Source organism: Crocodylus siamensis, chromosome 5 (genome assembly GCF_052110815.1).
Source record: "Crocodylus siamensis isolate JL-2025a chromosome 5, ASM5211081v1, whole genome shotgun sequence".
NCBI classification, from domain to species: domain Eukaryota; kingdom Metazoa; phylum Chordata; order Crocodylia; family Crocodylidae; genus Crocodylus; species Crocodylus siamensis.
In genome coordinates this window covers 97,300,817-97,320,720 of record NC_143399.1, presented here as the reverse complement: position 1 = coordinate 97,320,720, position 19,904 = coordinate 97,300,817, and the positions used below count along the sequence as shown (strand labels likewise).

Here is a 19,904-nt window from a genome sequence, read left to right as displayed (position 1 = left end):
ATTTATTGGGAGATTCTCAAACCCATTCCAATCCCAGATAGTTTTCACAACAGTGCATGGTGATTTTTCTTGGGCAGCTTTCATTGATTCTCATTTGGAAATTGTTACAACTTCCCTGCAGCACTTGAAGAATTTAGAAGAGGCGTATGTACAATTACCTGGTACAGATTGTTTAATGAATTTCGCAACTCTAAGCCCCTCCAAGCATGAACTAAGAGAGGTTTTTGAAAGGCGAGTGCCTTTCCTTTCTCAACTAAGTTTCCAATACATTGTAAAAGTTTGGATTATCTCTGTGGCTTGAAAATCAGAGACTGGTAGTCCAGGCTAGTCACAGATCTGTGTGGAAGTACATCTATGCTGCGCCATGTGGCTCTGCTAGTACATGCTGGGATACATTTCCAGTACCTTTTCCCATTTTTTCTGCTTGTCCTGAGCCAAGATTGTTGATTAGAGTTGGTTACTAACTTTTTGAGTCTAAACCATAAACTCAGATTATTGTTTCTTTATGAAGTGGTTCCATTTTTCTCTGGGCCTGATTCAGAACATCATGAAATAAATTGGAGGTCTTCCATTGACTTCGGGCTTTGGATCAATCTGTGTGAGCATGTTCAGATTTGCCATCATAGTAGCTGTCATAATAAATCCCTGAATTTAAGCTATGGATTCTTACAAGCTTTTCACTGTTATTGAACGTGATTCTGGGTCACATACACCATGCCAGTTGTTTAATCCAATCCTCTATGTGCCTAGCAAAATTAACTTCTTGTTGCTAAATTATGTTAGAGTATCTCTTCATGAAGGGTGACCTTAGCAATAAGCTCCTTTCTTTTGAAGCTAAACTGCAAAGCATACACAGGCAACCCTCATCATTCACAGGGGATATGTTTTTGTGGTACATGTGAATAGCGAAATCCATGGGAGCCCGGTGGCAGGAGCCCAGTGGCAGCAAGCGTGGAGCTCCTGTAAGTGTATAAATAGTATTTAAAATGCGGGTTCAGAATTCGCAAATATTTGAAACTGCAAATGCCGAACCCATGAATAGTGAGGGTTTCCTGTATTTTAAACCTAAAATGAACTCAGTAAGCATTATCAAATAGAAAACCAAATATGTCTAAGTATGTGAAATAAAAAAATCCATGCTTTTATCTAAGAAGTCATTTGTGTAAAATAAAATATAGCTTTTGTGGTTTTGAATCCAGAACTGGAAGGGTTTGTTTAACATTCAGTGAACAGATTCTTAAAAATTAGTATGCAGTTTAAAATATTTCACTGTTCCATTTTTAAGAGCCTTAGTCAAGATGAAACCTTGTGCTGCTTCACTTGTACTACCTAAAGAGCCAAATACTGAGGGAGTATCATAGTAAAGAGGAAATGAGCAAAAGGGAAAAAAGGTATCATTTTAAATGAAGATTTAATGGGAATGAGGGTAAATCACATGCACCAAATATTGGGATATCCAAGAGATTAATGAGAATAGCATTGTTTATTTTCCCCTGTTAACAGTACACAAACAGGATAAAGCAGTAGAAAGGAAAAGAGACGACAAAATTTAAGCTTTGAAAAGTCTTTATGTTGCCTCAGAATATCTGAAGTTGGTGTAACATGGATAACTCATTGAAAATCTTGCCCTCTGTGGCTAATAATTTTGGTGGTGCTATAGTATTAAAGTGACATGCTAGAGAGTTTTGAATTTTCAGAGTTGATCCACAGGTTGTGAATATCCAGCTTCTTTAAAATGTCTTCTGCTGGGTATCCAAAAACTCAAGTAGAGTGATTTTTGGAACATCTGGCTTGCTTTCCTTATGTTCCTAAATCTCCTTTCAACATAGGCTTTCCCTTTGGAAGGGCTCTCTGCTTTCTTTCTGTCTGATAGATAATACTTTTCCTTCAATTCTTACTTCTTAGTAAAAGATGTCTTTACAATGACCAAGGAAGGGCAAAGTCTAAAAGTGAAGCCTCTTAACTTGCTTGAGCATGAGTTACTTGGACAGTGGACACTGCAGACATTTTTGGTGAACTGGTAATGGTTTAAGAAACTGCAGCCTGCATTACAAATCTTGAAAGTGAATTGCAGTAAGTGAAGTGAGTAGTTGCATTAAGTATTAGAGTTTCCAGTTCTCTCAGAAGGGTATTTTCCTGCCTAGTAGTGTTAATTCTGGTATTTGCATCCATTCCAGGGAGATTGTTGATAATACTGGTAAGGAGAATGGGATTGATCTAATCATGGCTGACAGGATTTACCACTTGATTGCTGAGTCTCCTGAGGATGCAAGGTAAGGAAATCATTAATCTTTCCATTTCCTACTCATCTAACTCTTGCTGGCAGCAGTGCTGACAGCCTTTTCCATGAAGTCTATGAAAATATTGGCCAGCAATATTAAATACACTGCTGTTAATCCCCTGTCTGAAAAACTGCTCCAGTCATAGTTGGTAGGGTCAGAAGGTACCTGAGCAGATCATCAAGTCCAACCCCCTGCCATGGCAAGAAAAAGTACTGGGGGCAAACGACCCCAGGAAGGTGTTCATCCTAGCCTCCTCTTAAAGACTCCCAGGGTAGGAGCCAGCACCACTTCACTTGGAAGTTGGTTCTAGATCCTAGCCATCCTGACAGTGAAGTAGCACCTCCTGATATCTAGTCTGAATCTACCCTCTGCTAGTTTGTGACCATTATTTCTAGTCAGTCCTGGTAGTGGTCGGGAGAACAGGGACTCCCCCAATGCCTGCTCGTCCCCTCTGACTAGTTTGTAAGAGGCCCCTGACTAGATCACCCCTCAGCCTTCTCTTGTAGAGGCTGAACAGGTTAAGGTCCCATAGCCTCTCCTCGTAGGGCCTGCCCTGCTGCCCCCTCATCATGTGAGTGGCCCTCCTCTGGACCCTCTCCATGTTGTCCACATCCCTCCTGAAGTGCAGTGCCCAGAACCGGACACAATACTCCAACTGCGGCCTGACCAGTGTTCATTGAGGGGGAGGATCACCTCCTTGGACCTGCTCGAGGTGCATCTGTGGATGCATGACAAGGTACGGTTGGCCTTCCTGATCGTATCCGCACACTGCCGGCCGATGTTCATTTTGGCATCGATAATGATTCCAAGATCCTTTGCGAGTGTGAAGCCAGCAGAAGGCCTGCCAGTGGCAGCATGGCGCTTGCAGAGGAGCTGACTGTGTGGCTTCCCAGCATGGTCCTGTGACAACCCCTGAATGTTTGTACAGGGGACTGAGTTCCTTCAGCCACTTCTCCCACCACTTTGTGTTTATTGGCCCCTTTACTGTCTGTGATCCACGTGACCTACTGCAAGTTGTCCAAGATAAGGCCCTGATCCTATAGGTTCAGGGGGAGATGAACTTCATTTCAAAAGATGGCAGCAGATTAAAGGCTGTTCCTTATAGTCTACATCGATTTTTGAGCTTTCCAGAAATATATTTAGAGACTTTCATAGATTTCATAGACATTAGGGCTGGAAGGGACCTCGGGAGATCGAGTCCAGCCCCCTGCCCAAAGGGCAGGAAGTCAGCTGGGGTCATAGGATCCCAGCAAGATAAGCATCCAATTTACTCTTGAAGGTGTTCAATGTAGGTGCTTGAACCATCTCCGCTGGCAGACTGTTCCAGACCTTGGGGGCTCGGACAGTAAAGAAATTCTTCCTTATGTCCAGCCTGAAACAGTCTTGCAGGAGTTTGTGACCGTTCGACCTCGTCATCCCTTGGGGCGCTCTGGTGAACAGACGTTCCCCCAGATCCTGGTGGTCACCCCTGATAAACTTATAGGTGGCCATCAGATCACCCCTGAGCCTGCGCTTTTCCAGGCTGAAGAGTCCCATGGCTCTCAGCCTATTATCGTAAGATCTGTTTTCTTGACCTCTGATCATGCGCGTGGCTCTCCTCTGGACTCTCTCAAGCTTCTCCACATCCTTTTTGAATTGTGGAGCCCAAAACTGGACGCAGTACTCCAGCTGTGGCCTCACCAAGGCCAAGTACAAGGGGAGAATGACGTCCCGGGATTTGCTCGAGAAGCATCTATGGATGCACGCCAGCATTTTGGTCGCTTTCCTAGCTGCAGCATCACACTGGAGGGTCATGTTCATCTTGTGGTCAATGATGACCCCCAAGTCTCTTTCTTCTGTAGTGCTAACCAACGTAGCACTGCCGAGCCTATAAGGATGCTGCAGGTTTTTCCTCCCAAGGTGGAGAACCTTGCATTAATCGGTGTTAAACACCATCAGGTTCTCGTCTGCCCATTTGCTGAGCTTGTCCAGGTCAGCCTGGATCCACCCGCCTATCTTCTGGCGTGGATGCTTTGCCCCAAAGTTTGGTGTCATCGGCGAACTTGGCCAGTCCACTCCTGACTCCCATGTCCACATCGTTAATGAAGATGTTGAACAGTATGGGTCCCAGGACAGAGCCTTGACGGACCCCACTGGTCACAGGGCACCATGATGAGTGACTGCCATCAATCACAACCCTCTGGGTCCGACCACAAAGCCAATTTCCCAGCCAGCGGATCGTGGTGGAGCCAAGGCCACAACTGGGCAGTTTGGCCAAGAGGTGATCATGGGATACCAGATCAAAAGCTTTTTTGAAGTCAAGATATATGACATCAATCTCTTCTCCCTTGTCCAGGTGATAGGTCACCTGGTCATAGAAGGAAATGAGATTGGTCAAACAAGACCTACCCGCAACAAACCCGTGCTGGCTATCCCTTAGGATGTTAGCCTGGGCCAGTCCCTCAAGGATGGCCTCCTTAATAAACTTTTCTAAGATCTTCCCCAGGATAGAAGTCATGCTAATGGGCCTGTAGTTAGCCAGATCCACTCTCCTCCCTTTCTTGAAGATCGGCACCACATTGGCCTTCTTCCAGTCTTCTGGCACTACACCAGAGTTGCAGGAGTTTTCAAAGATCCGTGCCAGGGGCTGGGCTATGACGCTCGCCAGCTCCTTGAGTACCCTGGGGTGCAGATTGTCAGGGCCAGCTGACTTGAAGGTATCAGCTTCTCAAGGTGTTCCTTCACGAGGTCAGCATTGATGGAGGGTAGGGGATTCCCCTCACCCAGATTTCCCTGTCCCATAGCAGGCATGGGCATCCCATGTGACTGATGAAAGACTGACGCAAAGTACCTATTTAAGAGGTTGGCTTTTTCCTGGGCGTCAGTTGTCAGTTGCCCCATCTGGTTTAGCAGGGGTCCAACATTGCCCTTCCTTTTCCTCTGGCTCCCCACATATCTGAAAAAGGACTTTTTGTTGTCCTTGATGCCTGAAGCTAGTTGGAGTTCAGTCGCAGCCTTGGCTTTCCTGGTTTGCTCCCTGCAGGACCGGACCAGCACAGAGTAATCCTCCTTGGAGGTGAATCCCATCCTCCATCCTTTGTAGGCTTTCCTTTTTAGCCACAGTAGGTCCGCTAGGTCTCTGGAGAGCCAGGGGGGCTGCTGTGCCTTCTTGCTGCCTTTCCTCCGTGTTGGAATAGATTTAGCTTGTGCACTGAGGATCGCTTCCTTGAGAAGCAACCACTCTTCTTGAACTCCCATCTCCCTGCGGTCATGGTCCCTGAGGGCCTGACCGACTAGCCTCTTGAGCTTGTCAAAGTCGGGTTTTCTGAAGTCAAGGACTTCTGTGTTGCTGACTGACTTGCCAGCTTTACGGAGGATGGTGAAGGTGATCAGCTCGTGGTCGCTGTCACCCAACTTCACATCGATCACTAGGTCACCGATTAGGTCATCCCCCGTAGCCAGTACCAGGTCAAGCAGCGCTTTGCCTCTCGTTGGCCCATAGACTTCTTGAGTCAGGTAGAGGTCATCCACACACGAGAGAAAGCTTTGCGCCCGCTCAGATTTAGCTGAGTGATCTTCCCACGAGATGTCCGGGTAATTGAAGTCACCCATGACAACCAAGGTCCTGGAGCAAGCGGCCTCAGTCAGTTCCCGGGCGAACTCCTGGTCAAGCTCGGGACTTTGAGTGGGAGGTCTGTAGTAGACTCCCACCGTTGTCCCCTGTGCCGAATTCCCCACGAATTTTTACCCAGAGGGTCTCTAGCTGTCCATGCCGGTCGCCAACATCAGCTTGCAGGGACATGTAGCTTTCCTTCACATAGAGAGCTACACCCCCGCCCCTTTTGTCAACATGATGCCTTCTGTATAGGGTATAGCCCTCTATACCCGTGGTCCAGTCATGGGTGGAGTCCCACCAGGTTTCCGTTATCCCAATGACATCATATTTCTTCGCACTGAGCAGGAGGACGAGCTCGTCCTGCTTGTTGCCCAGGCTCCTGGCATTAGTGTACAGGCAGGCAAGTGTGCCCTTGGGGGCTCTTGCCTTGCCCACATATTGTGCCAGGGCTGGGGCAGGGGTGGGCTCCCTTAAGTGCCCCCTTAAGTGCCTTGGTCCGCTGGCTTTGCAAGGGCCGTCCAGCAGGCCAGCAGGGGCAGTAGTCCCCCCATCCCCCAGCGGCCTTAGTTTAAAGCCCGGTGGAGCAGGTCAGCCAGCCTGGCTGAGAAGAGCCTCCTCCCCAGGGGAAGAGAGGTGGAGGCCATCTCTTCCCAGCAGCTCGCTGCCTCTCTCTCCAAAGAGCGGGCTGTGGTCATGGAAGCCAAAGCCTTCCCGATAACACCAGCACCGCAGTCTTTGGTTCACCGCGTGGATCCTCCTCTCCCTCCTCAGCCCATAGCCCGAGACTGGGAGGATCGACGAAAACACCACTTTACATGAGGGAGTCAAATTTAAGGCAAAAGATCCAGTTAAAAGTTAGGTTTTTTTTAATTAAATTGCTCTTCATATTCTCATAACGGCTCCATGGAGTTGTCAGCTTGAAATTTGCCAAAGATAAGGGCCTTCATGTCCTCACAGATTTCTACTTTTTTCCAAAACACAAAAGATAATTAACTACAGTCTCAGTGTGTGTTTAGTATACATACCACGTATATTCCAGATGAAGCCATCTCCTGCTGGTATTTTCCTTGTTTTACTTTCCACAGTACACTATCATTCTAAGATACCTTTAATTCAAGTGGGAGACATGTGATGATTTTTTGGAGTCAGCAGAGCCCTTGGTGTTTAGAACAGTTAGAAATTGGATCTGTAATGGTTTGTTTGCTGATTAAATCTGGATCAGCTACTTAGGCTATCCAGAATTCCTTCCTTTAATGCAGGATCCAATTAAATCAAATAAAGCAGTCTAAACAGTGTTCTCCCCTTAGGCAAACTGATCTCGCGTGTGGTATGGAAACTTTTTAAATGGCATACTTTGCAGCCTGTCAGTGTTGCTCTGAGTACTGGCCACAGGCTGCTCAAAAGTAATGGAATCATGCTCTGTCAGGTAGGGCTGCTACTAGACACTATGGTTGAACTTCCAAGGCTAAAAGTAGAAACCATTTTACCTAGTTTCAGATATTATCAAGGCTTGGGGCATGTTCAGCAGAATTCTTGCTTAACTTGGAGCTGATGCTGAGTTCTGAGTGAACCTTGGCTGACCTATGACTGGGTGGAAACCATGAGAGATTTCTTAGGTTTGAAATGTTTCATTCTCAACTTGGCAACTCTTCTTGGAGAATTGCTTCTGCCAAACCCCACCCTTGGGATACCTCTGCTCTTTGAGTGTAAACATAGAACTAGAAGGAAAGTAATCTCTCTTGGAGATCCAGGTGTTTTGTGCAGAGCTATTTGAAGGACTTTAACACTAAACAAATTCTCAGCTTCGTCCCAGTTGTCAAAAGTTCTGGATCAAAACCTGTGTTATTTTTCACTCCCTATTTCCATTTTATCAGTGCCACTAGCTAAAACATTGTCTGTCAGGATACTGCCCCCTACCTCCAATGACAGTCTTCTACCTCCCAGCCTCTCTAGGGCTGTTGGAAAAAGTCCAGTTTCCAAATGTTTCTATAGTTATGGAAATCTGGCACTTCCTATGCACTGCCATTTTCAGTTGCAATAGGTATGGACAGAGGAGGGTCACTCATATGGTTACAGGTTTACAGGCCAAGCCCTATCAGGAGAGACTAAGGGACCTGGACCTCTTCAGCCTCCACAAGAGAAGGCTGAGAGGTAATCTTGTGGCCACCTACAAATTCATTAGGGGGGCGCAGCAAGGGATCAGAGATGCTCTTGGGGTAACAAGGAACAATGGTCACAAACTGACTGAGAGCAGATTTAGGCTAGACATCAGGAAAAACTTGTTCACGATGATTGTGGCCAAAGTTTGGAATGAGCTTCCAAGAGAGGTGGTGCTCTCCCCTACCTTGGGGGTCTTTAAGAGAAAGCTAGATAGGCATCTGGCTGGGATCATATGACCCCAGCACTCTTTCTTGCCCAGGGTAGGGGTCAGACCTGATAATCTCTTGAGGTCCCTTCCCACCCAATCTAGGGTATCTATGAATCTAGGTTCCATGAAAAACACTTCTAAATATAAGCCTACACACACACAATTGTATATGCAGCCTTCTACATGACAAACTATGGGCACCAAAAAAAAAGTGGAGGAGGCCATTTTAAAGGTTGAGTTGAGGCCCCTTTGAAAACTTGGCCCCAGGTGATTTTAATTTGAATGACAAGTTCATCTCTCAGAGAATGATGTTTGGGAAACCTCCTCTCATACTGCAGCAGAATTACACACGGCAGGTAAATTGTACAGGGGCCATGAGGAATGAGATCTCAAGCACTTGTAATAATAAGAAATTCCCAATTACAGAATTGGCACATGAGGAATAATTTAAGATATGAACATCACTTAAAAAAAACCCTAACTTTTACATGACTACTATTGTTTGTATTCCAAGTACATCTGTGCACACAAAGGAATTTTTTGCTTGAGAGGTGGTTAGCCATGTTAATCTGAAGTCAGGCAGAGGAAAGGGTAAGTATACACCTTGTAGACAGAGTAACTAATGAGATCTATATAGAGCACAAGTTTTTGTGACCTCAAGTTCACTTTATCAAATTCCATGAAAGGACAGCATCGAGTAGTGCATAAAGTCACTTGTTCAGAGATGATATATGTTTACAGGAGGTATTTGTCTTAGAATTGCATGGTGAGAAGGGGGTTGTGACTGGAAAACAAGCATTTTGGAGCAGGAGTGGGTATGCAGATATCCTGGTGATAGTTCTTGTATTCTAGCGCTGTTTGAACTGGTGGACAGAAAGCCATGCTGTTATTAACACTGTTAACAGTAGGGATCCTCCCTGAGGCAGTTTTGGAAACCTGTAGAACCTGTTACTTCTCTACAGAGTGCAAAGATAATGGGAAGGCTCCTTGTGCAGAAACATTTGGTTGCACTGGTATTTGCTGTTCTTTCCACAGCCAGTGGTTCAGTGTGCTGAGTCAGGTCCACGCTTCCACAGAACAGGAGATCAGGGAGATGCACGATGAGCAGGCAAACCCACAAAATGCTGTGGTAAGTCCAGGAGCAGGGGGAAGCTGCCCAGTCCAGAAGCATGTATTTTTAGAGAACTGACTATTTCTTATAGGTGTTACAAATGTTATACTGGTGGCTGTACCTAGAGGTCTCAGGGCTGGGACCCCGTTGTAATGGGCAGGATGTGTTCCTAACAGGATGGTGAAACCTAGATTTTTAACTTGCATTTTCATAGAATCATAAAAAGTAGGTTGGAAGGGACCCCAGAAGGCCATCCAGTCCAATCCCTTGATCAAGGCAGGATCATCCCTCCCCCCCCTGCCTCTCCCCCCAGCCATCCCATGCAAGTGCTTGTCTAACCTATTCCTAAAAGTATACAAATAACCCTGTCACACAGCTACAAGGCATATTGTCCAAAAACACCATGAACACCCTAACCTACTGCAGGTAAAGCAGGGGGACAAGGGCACTGTCAGTGTCCTACTGCTGCAAGAGTTGTTAACATATACTTAAGAGATTCAGTAAAGAGGGCCATGCCCCAACCTAGAGAAGAAGCCAAAACCTGCTGCAGTCCATGCCAGTGTGACCGTAGGGGGTAAAGTTTGTTCCTGATCCCAAATCTGGCAGTTGGTCCATCCCTGGGTGGAAGGGGAAGACCCGCTAGGCTTTAGTCCCAGCAGAAGCATCAGCCGACCCTAGTCAAATCCCTAGTGCGTATATATACATTTGCTTGGTACCTTTTCTGGACTCTGATTCCTTTCCATGGTCCACCCCTGGGGTGGGAATTTGTTGATTTCTTTTGTTTTAGTCAGTTTTCCCCATTAGATTCTTATGCACATGTGCAACAGTGCAGTGTTTGACTTTGAAATGCTACAAAGGAATATTTAACTGGTGAAGAAATAAAAACCAACTGAAATAAAAACAGTACTGGAACACTTCAGTTGGGCTGTTCCATTCATTCTGTTCTTTCTTAAGGACCTACATTCTGGTACAAAGTTGACTTGATTAAGAAAGAGTGATCAAGGAAACAGAGGCAAATAAAAATCTAGATTCTGTTTGAAGCTGATTTCACAGGATTGCAATGTTGTATGGGGATGGTGTTTACTGTAGGGTACTCCTAATTGAGTTAAAATTGTAACTGAGTTCCATCACATGCAAGATGGATGTTTTTTGAACTATGCAGTGAACGTTACCAGAAATGGCGTGTTTCTGCATCTCTTTACTTAAGCCCCTGGTTTCTTTTCCTTCAAATTGTAGTGCTTAGGAGGAAGGGTGCCTACATCCATAGTTGTACAGTATTTACCTGTTTTTGCACAGGGCACACTGGATGTGGGGCTGATTGATTCTGTCTGTGCTTCTGACAACCCAGATCGGTAAGTTCTAATATTCTGTTTTGTTTGGGGGTTTTTTAACCCTCTTCCCCATTACATTCAGATATTTTTAATTTCATTTTCTAAATTTTACAGGCAAGTCTCATGTGAAACTGTTTTGGTGCTTGACATTTTTGATATCTCATTGGAAAATCCCAAATTGGGATGTTAACATGGGCAGGGGGGGAGTTGCATCAGGTCTGCTGTGAACTCTATCTGTCTACCCTTACATAAAGGAATGAAACTTCTCCCTTGCATGGTGCAGCATATAATCAGTCCTCAGTCTTGCCTAGAATCCTGAAAGCAGGAGATGAACAATAATGACATAGTTTATACACCCCCTTTCTAACAGTTAAGGCTACAGGTTTTCTATTAAAGTCTTGCTATATGTAGCATTTTCTTTTTCCTTTCTTGGAGGTTGTATTCTGGTAACAAACTTTAGGTGACAGATTCTTCTGAGTCAAAGAGAGGACCTTGGGATAAGCTGCCAAACTAGAAAAGACTCACTGTCACTGAAAAACTCTGGTCAGGATGTTCTTCATTTTTGCGTATAAAAATTGAGAGATTGTCACATCACAAAAGAGAAAGGTGACCTTGTTTTGAGATGCTCGTTAGCTGGAGCATTAAGATTACTGTCTGCCATGCAGAATGCCAATAATATGGTTCACAGCAGTTACCCTAAAAAGTTCATAGCTTCACGCAGCCCTATCAAGATCTGAATACTGCCGGCAATTCTAGTTTTACGTTCAAACTTTATAAACATGGCAACACCAGGAAGCAAATGCTCAAAAAAGGAAAGTGTTTGTTAGGTTTAAAACATGGCATTTACAAATTTTGATATTCCTGGCAGCAGCCTCGTGGTACCAGACCTTCCTTGATGGGAGTGGGGAGCACTCTCACCATAATCTTGCCACTTGGTATGTTAGGAAGCATGGGCATTTACTTTTTACATTCCTTAGGATTAGTGATCAGAGAAGGAAAAAGAAATATTGGGTTGTGTTAGGCCATTTTGCTCCCAGTACAGAATTGTTCTAATTCAGTTTCAAGGACCAAATTTTTAAAAACTTCAGTTTTCCAGATAGAAACAGCAGTAGGTGAAAAAGACGGAACAGACGCTTCCCTGATGTGGACAATATAGCATTTGTGCCTTCCAGTCAGCTATCTGGATGCTTAAACAACAGGCACCTATAACTGCAAGAGGCAAAAGTTAGCCTTTTCCCCCTTGTGATGAACCGTTACTCAATTTATATACCAAGGGACTGGGTTGAGACTGCTTTGGCTCAGTGTTCATAAATGCACTATGAATGGAGTTGTACTTTGCTGCAAATCGCAGCTTGCCGCTGTGAGATTATCCTTCCTTGGCATCTGAAACTATCTTCTCTCAGTTCTTTCCACCCCTTTGAACTTCAGCATCTCTTTTTTGTAGATCTCTCCTCTCCTACAAGTGTTTCACTGCACTGTATCTAGAGCCCCCCCTTCTTTTCAGGCTTAACCTTAGCTGTCTTCCCCGTGAATATTGACCCATGTCCCTCCCTCTAACCCCAGATCTCCACCCATCTCTGTCATCTCTCCTAGATGTTTCACATCAGCCTAAACTTAGCTTGACCACGTCTGTGCATTTCTGATCCTCCCTTCCCTATTCTCTCTTGCTGTTCGTCAGTCTCATCTCTTGTGCTATAGCTTTCCCATGCTCCTTGTCACTCCGACCCTGGCTATCTGTAACTTTTTCTCTTGCTTCTCTGACGCTTCTGCTCTCTCCTCCCCCCTGCAATTCGTGAAAAACATAACTGTTCTTGGGCGCTCTGATCACTTTGCATGTTCTCTCTACTACTGCTTTTGACACTCATTTAGATTACACATGCTTTATTGCTGGGACTGTGTCCTCCTGTGTGCTTGGAAAGCACAGGAAGCTTTCCTGTTGGAGGGGGAAAGTCTGCAGCCTGGCAAACAGTTTCACTTGCTGTTCTCTGAGCTGGCTCCAAATCACTTTGTTATTAAATTTCTCCAGAACTGAAGGCAGCATTTCAAACGTTTTCTCATTGGAATGGTAAAGCAAAGAAGGTACACTTCTTCCCTCCACCTCAGTGTAGGTGATCTGCTTATCCCACCCTAGATGGCATGGGTGCTGCTGGCTGCAGCTGTTAAACACTTCCTGATATAGTTTTTAAGAGATCTGGTATCATGGGGAAAAAATAAGCTCTAAAGAGTGTAAATCAAATGGCGCAGAGCCAGGAAAACCCAGCAGTACAGTCTAAGCCACGTAGAGCCACCAACACAGTCCACTTGTGTGATTTTTGGGCAAACAGTCCTATTTGTCAATGCCTCAATGAAGCCTGGTTTAGGACTGGGTGAAGTCCAGAATCTCATTAAAAATAGATTCTGCCATCTCAAAAATTGAGTTGCTCTGTATTTAAAAAATAAAGGGATCTGAATTCACAGGGAACTTCATTATGGGTCTTTATAGAATATAGTTGATTTCAGCTAATGTAACTGCTGAAGCAGAACACTTTAAATAGAGAAGAGCCTGAGTTGGTTTGGATCCAGTTCCAAATTTGATTAAAGTTTGTGGGTTTATTTTGAGCTGACCAATAAAGTTAGGACTTGAGTTACGAAGGCTGGATGTAAAATTTCCCACAGTTGAGGACTATGTGAACCAAACATTTTGGTACCTATCTACCTCCAATTTCCAACAGTCTTTCTGACTGCTTAATATTTTATAGATTTAGAGTTGTTAAAACAAATGGTGCATAAGTGAGTGATATTAGCCTGAATATAAAATACAACCAAAAGGAAGTGCTTATATTTATAGCAGGTCAGGCAAGCCAGTCATTTAACTGTGGTATAAACAGGAGTTGTGTGTACAGGAAAACATATTTTTCCATGTTAACTTTTTCCATAGACCCAATTCATTTGTGATTATCACTGCGAATCGTGTTCTTCACTGCAATGCGGATACCCCTGAGGAGATGCACCACTGGATAACCCTACTGCAGAGATCAAAGGGGGACACCCGAGTGGAGGGACAGGAATTCATCGTGAGGGGTAAAAATTTATTGGAAGGAAAAGCGAGGTGAATCAGAAGGGTTAAATCAGAGAGGAGAATTTCCTAAACTTGCTGTTGTGCACATGCTGGCAACCTGCAGAGTGCTACCTCTGCTTTTTACCTAGATGTTAGCTCTCAGTGAACACAATTAAACAACAAATTTGTATTTTCTTAATGCAACATTTCCATGCAAACAGTTACCCTGGCAGTGCAGGCGTGTTTGGCCATTGTGAATAAAAGAGCTGGGGATCCCTTGATGTTTTTTGCTAGAACAGTAGTGCTCAACCTTACAGCCCTTTGGACCAGATTAATGGCATGGGGTCTGAATGGGATCAGTACATGAGTGCAATGCAGCATGTTGACATGCCCTCTCATGCCTGGATCTGGCCAGCACTTGCCTGACCCACAATAGTGTGATCAAGTGTGCAGGGCCATGTTCTTCAGCCCACAGGACTCCCCACCAGTTTGGAAATTTGACAGCAAAGGAGTGGCTGCCACTGCTCCCCCACCACCAAATTTCCTGACACATGGATAGCCCCAGTGGTCAGATGACAGCTCTGTAGGCTGACACCACTGATCTAGAAAGATGAGTCTGAACCATTATAATTGAAAAGGCCGAATATATAAGTTGCATGTAGTCTTTCACCCTCCGCTTCACTTGGGGAATTAATGTGACTGTCTCTCTCCATGTAAATGGAGAGACAAAATTGGAGGCTTGTGGGTTTAACTCCAACACAGTCAAGTGGGTGAGAAACTGGCTGCAAGATAGGACCCAGAGAGTAATTGTGAACAGATCTGTGTCATCCTGGTGAGAAGTGGGCAGCGGTGTCCTGCAGGGGTTGGTGCTCAGTCCAGTACCAAGTTATGGGGAACTGGTCACGCTTGAAGATAGGCTACAGTTACAGGTGGACCTAGACAGGCTAGCAAGTTGGATGGATCAGAACCTGATGAAGTTCAACGTAGAGAAATGTAGTGCTCCATCTTGGGATGAGCAACCCCCAACACACCTACAGGCTTGGTGACACCAAACTGTCTAGCACCACAAATGAAAAAGACCTGGGGGTAATAATAGACCACAGTATGAATATGAGCCAGCAGTGCGATGCTGTAGCCAGTAGGGCAAAAAATACTCTGGCATGCATCGATCAGTGCATCTCCAGCAAAACCCAGGAGGTGATTCTTCTGCTCTACTCAGCACTGGTGAGACCACAGCTGGAGTACTGCATCCATAGATTTCATAGACATCAGGGCTGGAAGGGACCTCGAGAGATCATCGAGTCCAGCCCCCTGCCCAAAGGGCAGGAAGTCAGCTGGGGTCATAGGATCCCAGCAAGATCCAATTTACTCCTGAAGGTGTTCAATGTAGGTGCTTAAACCACCTCCGCTGGCAGACTGTTCCAGACCTTGGGGGCTCGGACAGTAAAGAAATTCTTCCTTATGTCCAGCCTGAAGCAGTTGCAGGAGTTTGTGACCGTTGGACCTAGTCATCCCTTGGGGCGCTCTGGTGAACAAACATTCCCCCAGATCCTGGTGGTCACCCCTGATAAACTTATAGGTGGCCATCAGATCACCCCTGAGCCTGCGCTTTTCCAGGCTGAAGAGTCCCATGTCTCTCAGCCTATCATCGTAAGATCTGTTTTCCTGACCTCTGATCATGCGTGTGGCTCTCCTCTGGACTCTCTCAAGCTTCTCCACATCCTTTTTGAATTGTGGAACCCAAAAGTGGACGCAGTACTCAGCTGCGGCCTCACCAAGGCCGAGTACAAGGGGAGAATGACATCCCGGGATTTGCTTGAGAAGCATCTATGGATGCAAGCCAGCATTTTGGTTGCTTTATTAGCTGCAGCATCGCATTGCAGGCTCATGTTCATCTTGTGGTCAATGATGACCCCAAGTCTCTTCCATAGTGCTAGCCAGTGTAGCACTGCCAAGCCTATACGGATGCTGCAGGTTTTTCCTCCCAAGGTGGAGAACCTTGCATTTTTCGGTGTTAAACACCATCAAGTTCTTGTCCGCCCATTTGCTGACCGTGTCCAGGTCAGCCTGGATCACCCACCTGTCTTCTGGTGTGGATGCTTTGCCCCAGAGTTTGGTGTCATCAGCGAACTTGGCCTGTCCACATCTTTAATGAAGATGTTGAACAATATGGGTCCAAGGACAGAGCCTTGGGACCCCACTGATCACAGGGCACCATGATGACTGACTTCCATCAGTTACTATCCTCTGGGTCCAACCACGGAGCCAATTTCCTAGCCAGCGGATCGTGGTGGACCCAACACCACAGTTGGCCAGTTTTGTCAAGAGGTGATCATGGGATACCAGATCGAAGGCTTTTTTGAAGTCAAGATATATGACATCAATCTCCTCATCAATCCAGTTCTGGGCACCACACTTTAACAAGGACATGGACAAGCTTGAGAGAGTGCAAAGAAGAGCCACCCGTATGATCAGAGTCTTAAAAGGCAAACCATACGAGGAAAATGCTGAGGCATCTGGGACTCTTCAGCCTGAGGAAAGGACGGCTGAGAGGGGACCTGGTAGCAGTTTACCACTACACTCGGGGAGTACATCAAGGGATCAGTGTTCACTGGAGGGGAAAATGAGGAATAATGGCCACAAACTCCTGGAAGATGGATTCAGGCTCAACATTAGGAAAAACGTCTTCACAATTGGGGTATCCAGACTGGAATAAGCTCCTTCCAGAGGTGGTGCAATCACCTACCCTGGAAATCTTTAGGAGGAGACTAGCTAGACAGTCACCTTGCTGGGGTTACTTGACTCCCAGTTATTTTTCCTGCTTGATGCAGGGAGCTGAACCCAATGATCTTTTGAGGACCTTCCAGCCTTACAATCTATGAAACTGAAGTTATAAAAGAGAAGGATTGGCAGTTATCTTTTAATGATGCTTTTATCAATCAACAAACAGTCAACTGCCAGCGGAGGTGGTTCAAGCACCTACATTGAACACCTTCAAGAGTAAATTGGATGCTTATCTTGCTGGGATCCTATGACCCCAGCTGACTTCCTGTCCTTTGGGCAGGGGGCTGGACTCGATGATCTCCCGAGGTCCCTTCCAGCCCTGATGTCTATGAAATCTATGAAACAGTCTCTAAGCAGGCTGCTGAAGGTGAATGGTAGTTTTGTCCCAAGGCCCTGAAAAGCTTTAATTCAAATGATTTGTTTTACAGGATGGCTCTACAAGGAAGTAAAAAATAGCCCAAAGATGTCTTCCCTAAAGCTAAAGAAGCGGTGGTTTGTCTTGACCCACAATTCTTTGGACTATTACAAAAGCTCAGAGAAGAATGCTTTGAAATTGGGCACACTGGTCCTAAACAGCCTTTGCTCAGTTGTACCACCTGATGAGAAAATCTTCAAAGAGACGGGTAACTGTTTGTGTGCATGTGGTTTGTATGTGCACAAAGTCTCCCTGTAGCCTACCTGAAAATGCAGTGAGCAATGCAGAAAAATATTTGAAGTCTATTCTTTGGATTTCAGGAATGCCTCCAAGTAAACAAATTCAGTGGGACTTACATTTCTAAATCATGGAGGCACTTTAAAATGTTTTGACAAGAGGGACTTGGCCAAAATGCAAATGTGATGTGTAAAGTAGTAATCGCTTCTCGGCCTCCTGAAGGCTCAGATCGAGCGAAAACATTTACTTTTCCTAGTGTTCAGATTCTTTTGCATCTACTTATGCCACTGCAATGCAGTTATCATACAGAAGTTTACATAAGGTCTGGAAGAAGGCATACCCAATCTTACTGTAGCCAACCAAACTTCTCAGCATCTTACACATTCAGACACTGGTAGGGTGAGTCTAAGTAGGTCTACAACAGTAATCTAATTTATACCATCTTAGACAGCACTTCTGAGTCTGGCCCTCAGAAATTTGTAACTGGCATTTCTGCCACCTTCAGTGTAAATTGGCTCTCTGTAGATGATCCTGTCTCATAACAATCCCACACAGCATTTTAAGGAAGGAAGAGAAGGTTGGTATATGGATTGCATCTCATTGGCGTTGGGAGTCTTGAATGCTGTGCCTCTCAAATTCAGCAGTGCAGTTTATGTTGTAACAGGGCTGCACAGAAGACGCAGTTAGATTTTACAGGATGTGCATTAAATTACCTCTTGTTTTTATATATATATGCCCAATGATACCCAGCTTCTCCTTGAACAAGCAGGGTCAGCAAAGTCTTGCCTGCAGGCCAGATGTAGCAGACAGTGTTGCCTTATGGATGTAATTGCAGACACTTGAATCCAGATGGAATGTTGCACCTGACAATTCTGGTCTGTGAGGCTACAACTTCATCCATTTTAGGCTACTTAGGCTACCAACAGGTTTGCTAGTGTGAGTGGAACACAGGCAGTTTGTGTTGGTTCTGGAGTCGCAATGTTGCATTGACACCAGAGTAGGTTTAGCCACAGCATGTTCTGTACTCAGTCATTTTTACTATTGCCCTAGGCTACTGGAACATAACTGTATATGGACGCAAGCACTGCTACCGACTCCATACCAAACTACTCAATGAGGCCACCCGCTGGTCAAGTGCCATCCAAAACGTGATTGATACAAAAGCACCGATTGACACACCAACCCAGCAGCTTATTCAGGATATTAAGGTAGACAGAAACCTTTTAAAGGGTGTGGATGTACCAACATTGGAAACTGGGGTCTTCCAAGCTCCTTGAAATGCTGTGAAGGGAAGAAGCACCTCTTCAAAGGTCCAGTTTCTCCACAGTTAGTGCCACACAAAGCAAGTGTCAACTGCATAGCCCATGCTCCTTGTTCTTTCTCATATGCACCATGCAGCTATAAAAGAAATCTGTTTTAACCAGACAGAATGCAAAATATGGGTTGGGGAAAAATGAGGGGAAAACTACTGTCTGTGTGTTCTCCTTGAAAAACAGCTTCTGCCTTATTATTAATGCTTTAGGTAACAGTAACTAATGTTAGGTGCTGTGGGATCCTACTGGAAATGTGGATTACATGTCTGGTCCCTCCCTGCCTCTTCCATGTCTAGGTCTCTCCTTGGGTTGAGATTCCAGATCTTCAGATATGATGACATATAGTATTCAGCACACCCAGTAATACTAAAAACTTCAAGCATCCAGAAGAGACTGTTATTTTAAAGGAAAAAATGCAGTGTCCATTTATGCCAGTTAATTGCCTATTCCAGTGTATTTTAATCTTAGATAACAAGCAAAGGGAGTGATTAATAGAGCTAAGTGGAGAACATTTGATTTAAATATAATCAAAATGTTGCAGGCAAGACATCTCCAATCTGATCATATAGAAGGACCAAGATAAAAAACTTGACCTTTGAGTTGCAAGAGGGACATTTTGGTATAATTCCATTTCAGCAAAACATTTAAAAGATTTTGCTCACTATTTCAGGACACAGAATAATTACAAACCTCAAAACTGTTGAGAAATGGAAATTCTTTCCTCCGTGCCTCTTTATTAGTTCATGTGTGTGCTACACAAGCATTTTGGGGGTCAACTGCTGAGAACCCCAAATTCTCATTGATGTAAATGGGACCTGGGGATAACCTGCACTTCTCATGATCATTACTTATATTAATGTGCTTTGGAAGGTTCCTGCTTAATCATGCCTGTCAAACTCAGAAAACAGCTTGCCAAACATATTATTATATTAATAGTTTTTCAGTAGAAATGCAGAAACTGTAGGGCTGGGGCTATGAACGAGGGAGTCCTTCATCAGTTTATCAAGAACACAATAATTTATCTCTAGGACACTGGAGACTGACATAGTTTAGGCTGCTTCCAGCATCACAGTGAGATGAAAATGTTAGCTTGGCATTTCTGAGATGCTTCTCAGGAATGAAAGACCAACCAACCCCCTGAAGGGGTTTTATTGCTCTAGGTTAGACAACTGAATTTTAGCAACAAAAAGTTACAGCAGTTCAATAAGTTTCTTTACCACAGTATGATCCCATGTGTCCATTGTTGGATTTATTAGTCACAATGGATCATGAATTGTTTTTTTCTCCTCTCCTCTGATTACCCAGGAGAACTGCCTGAATGCTGATGTCGTTGAACAGATTTATAAGAGAAATCCTATTCTCCGTTATACACATCATCCACTTCATTCACCGTTGCTGCCACTGCCATATGGGGACATCAGTCTAAACTGT

The 19,904-nt window shown here is 44.8% G+C and overlaps 1 protein-coding gene across 1 annotated transcript in view; it reads left to right on the top strand.

The window, feature by feature from the left end:
- The window catches only part of MYO10 (myosin X), a 98,594-nt gene that overhangs the window by 67,394 nt on the left and 11,296 nt on the right, over nucleotides 1-19,904 (top strand). Inside the window, exons 22-28 of the mRNA XM_090049903.1 lie at nucleotides 2,178-2,273; nucleotides 9,281-9,374; nucleotides 10,653-10,708; nucleotides 13,605-13,747; nucleotides 16,937-17,131; nucleotides 18,211-18,368; nucleotides 19,779-19,902. Of these exons, the coding sequence (XP_089906029.1) occupies nucleotides 2,178-2,273; nucleotides 9,281-9,374; nucleotides 10,653-10,708; nucleotides 13,605-13,747; nucleotides 16,937-17,131; nucleotides 18,211-18,368; nucleotides 19,779-19,902 (866 nt within the window). The remainder of the gene's footprint in view (nucleotides 1-2,177; nucleotides 2,274-9,280; nucleotides 9,375-10,652; nucleotides 10,709-13,604; nucleotides 13,748-16,936; nucleotides 17,132-18,210; nucleotides 18,369-19,778; nucleotides 19,903-19,904) is intronic.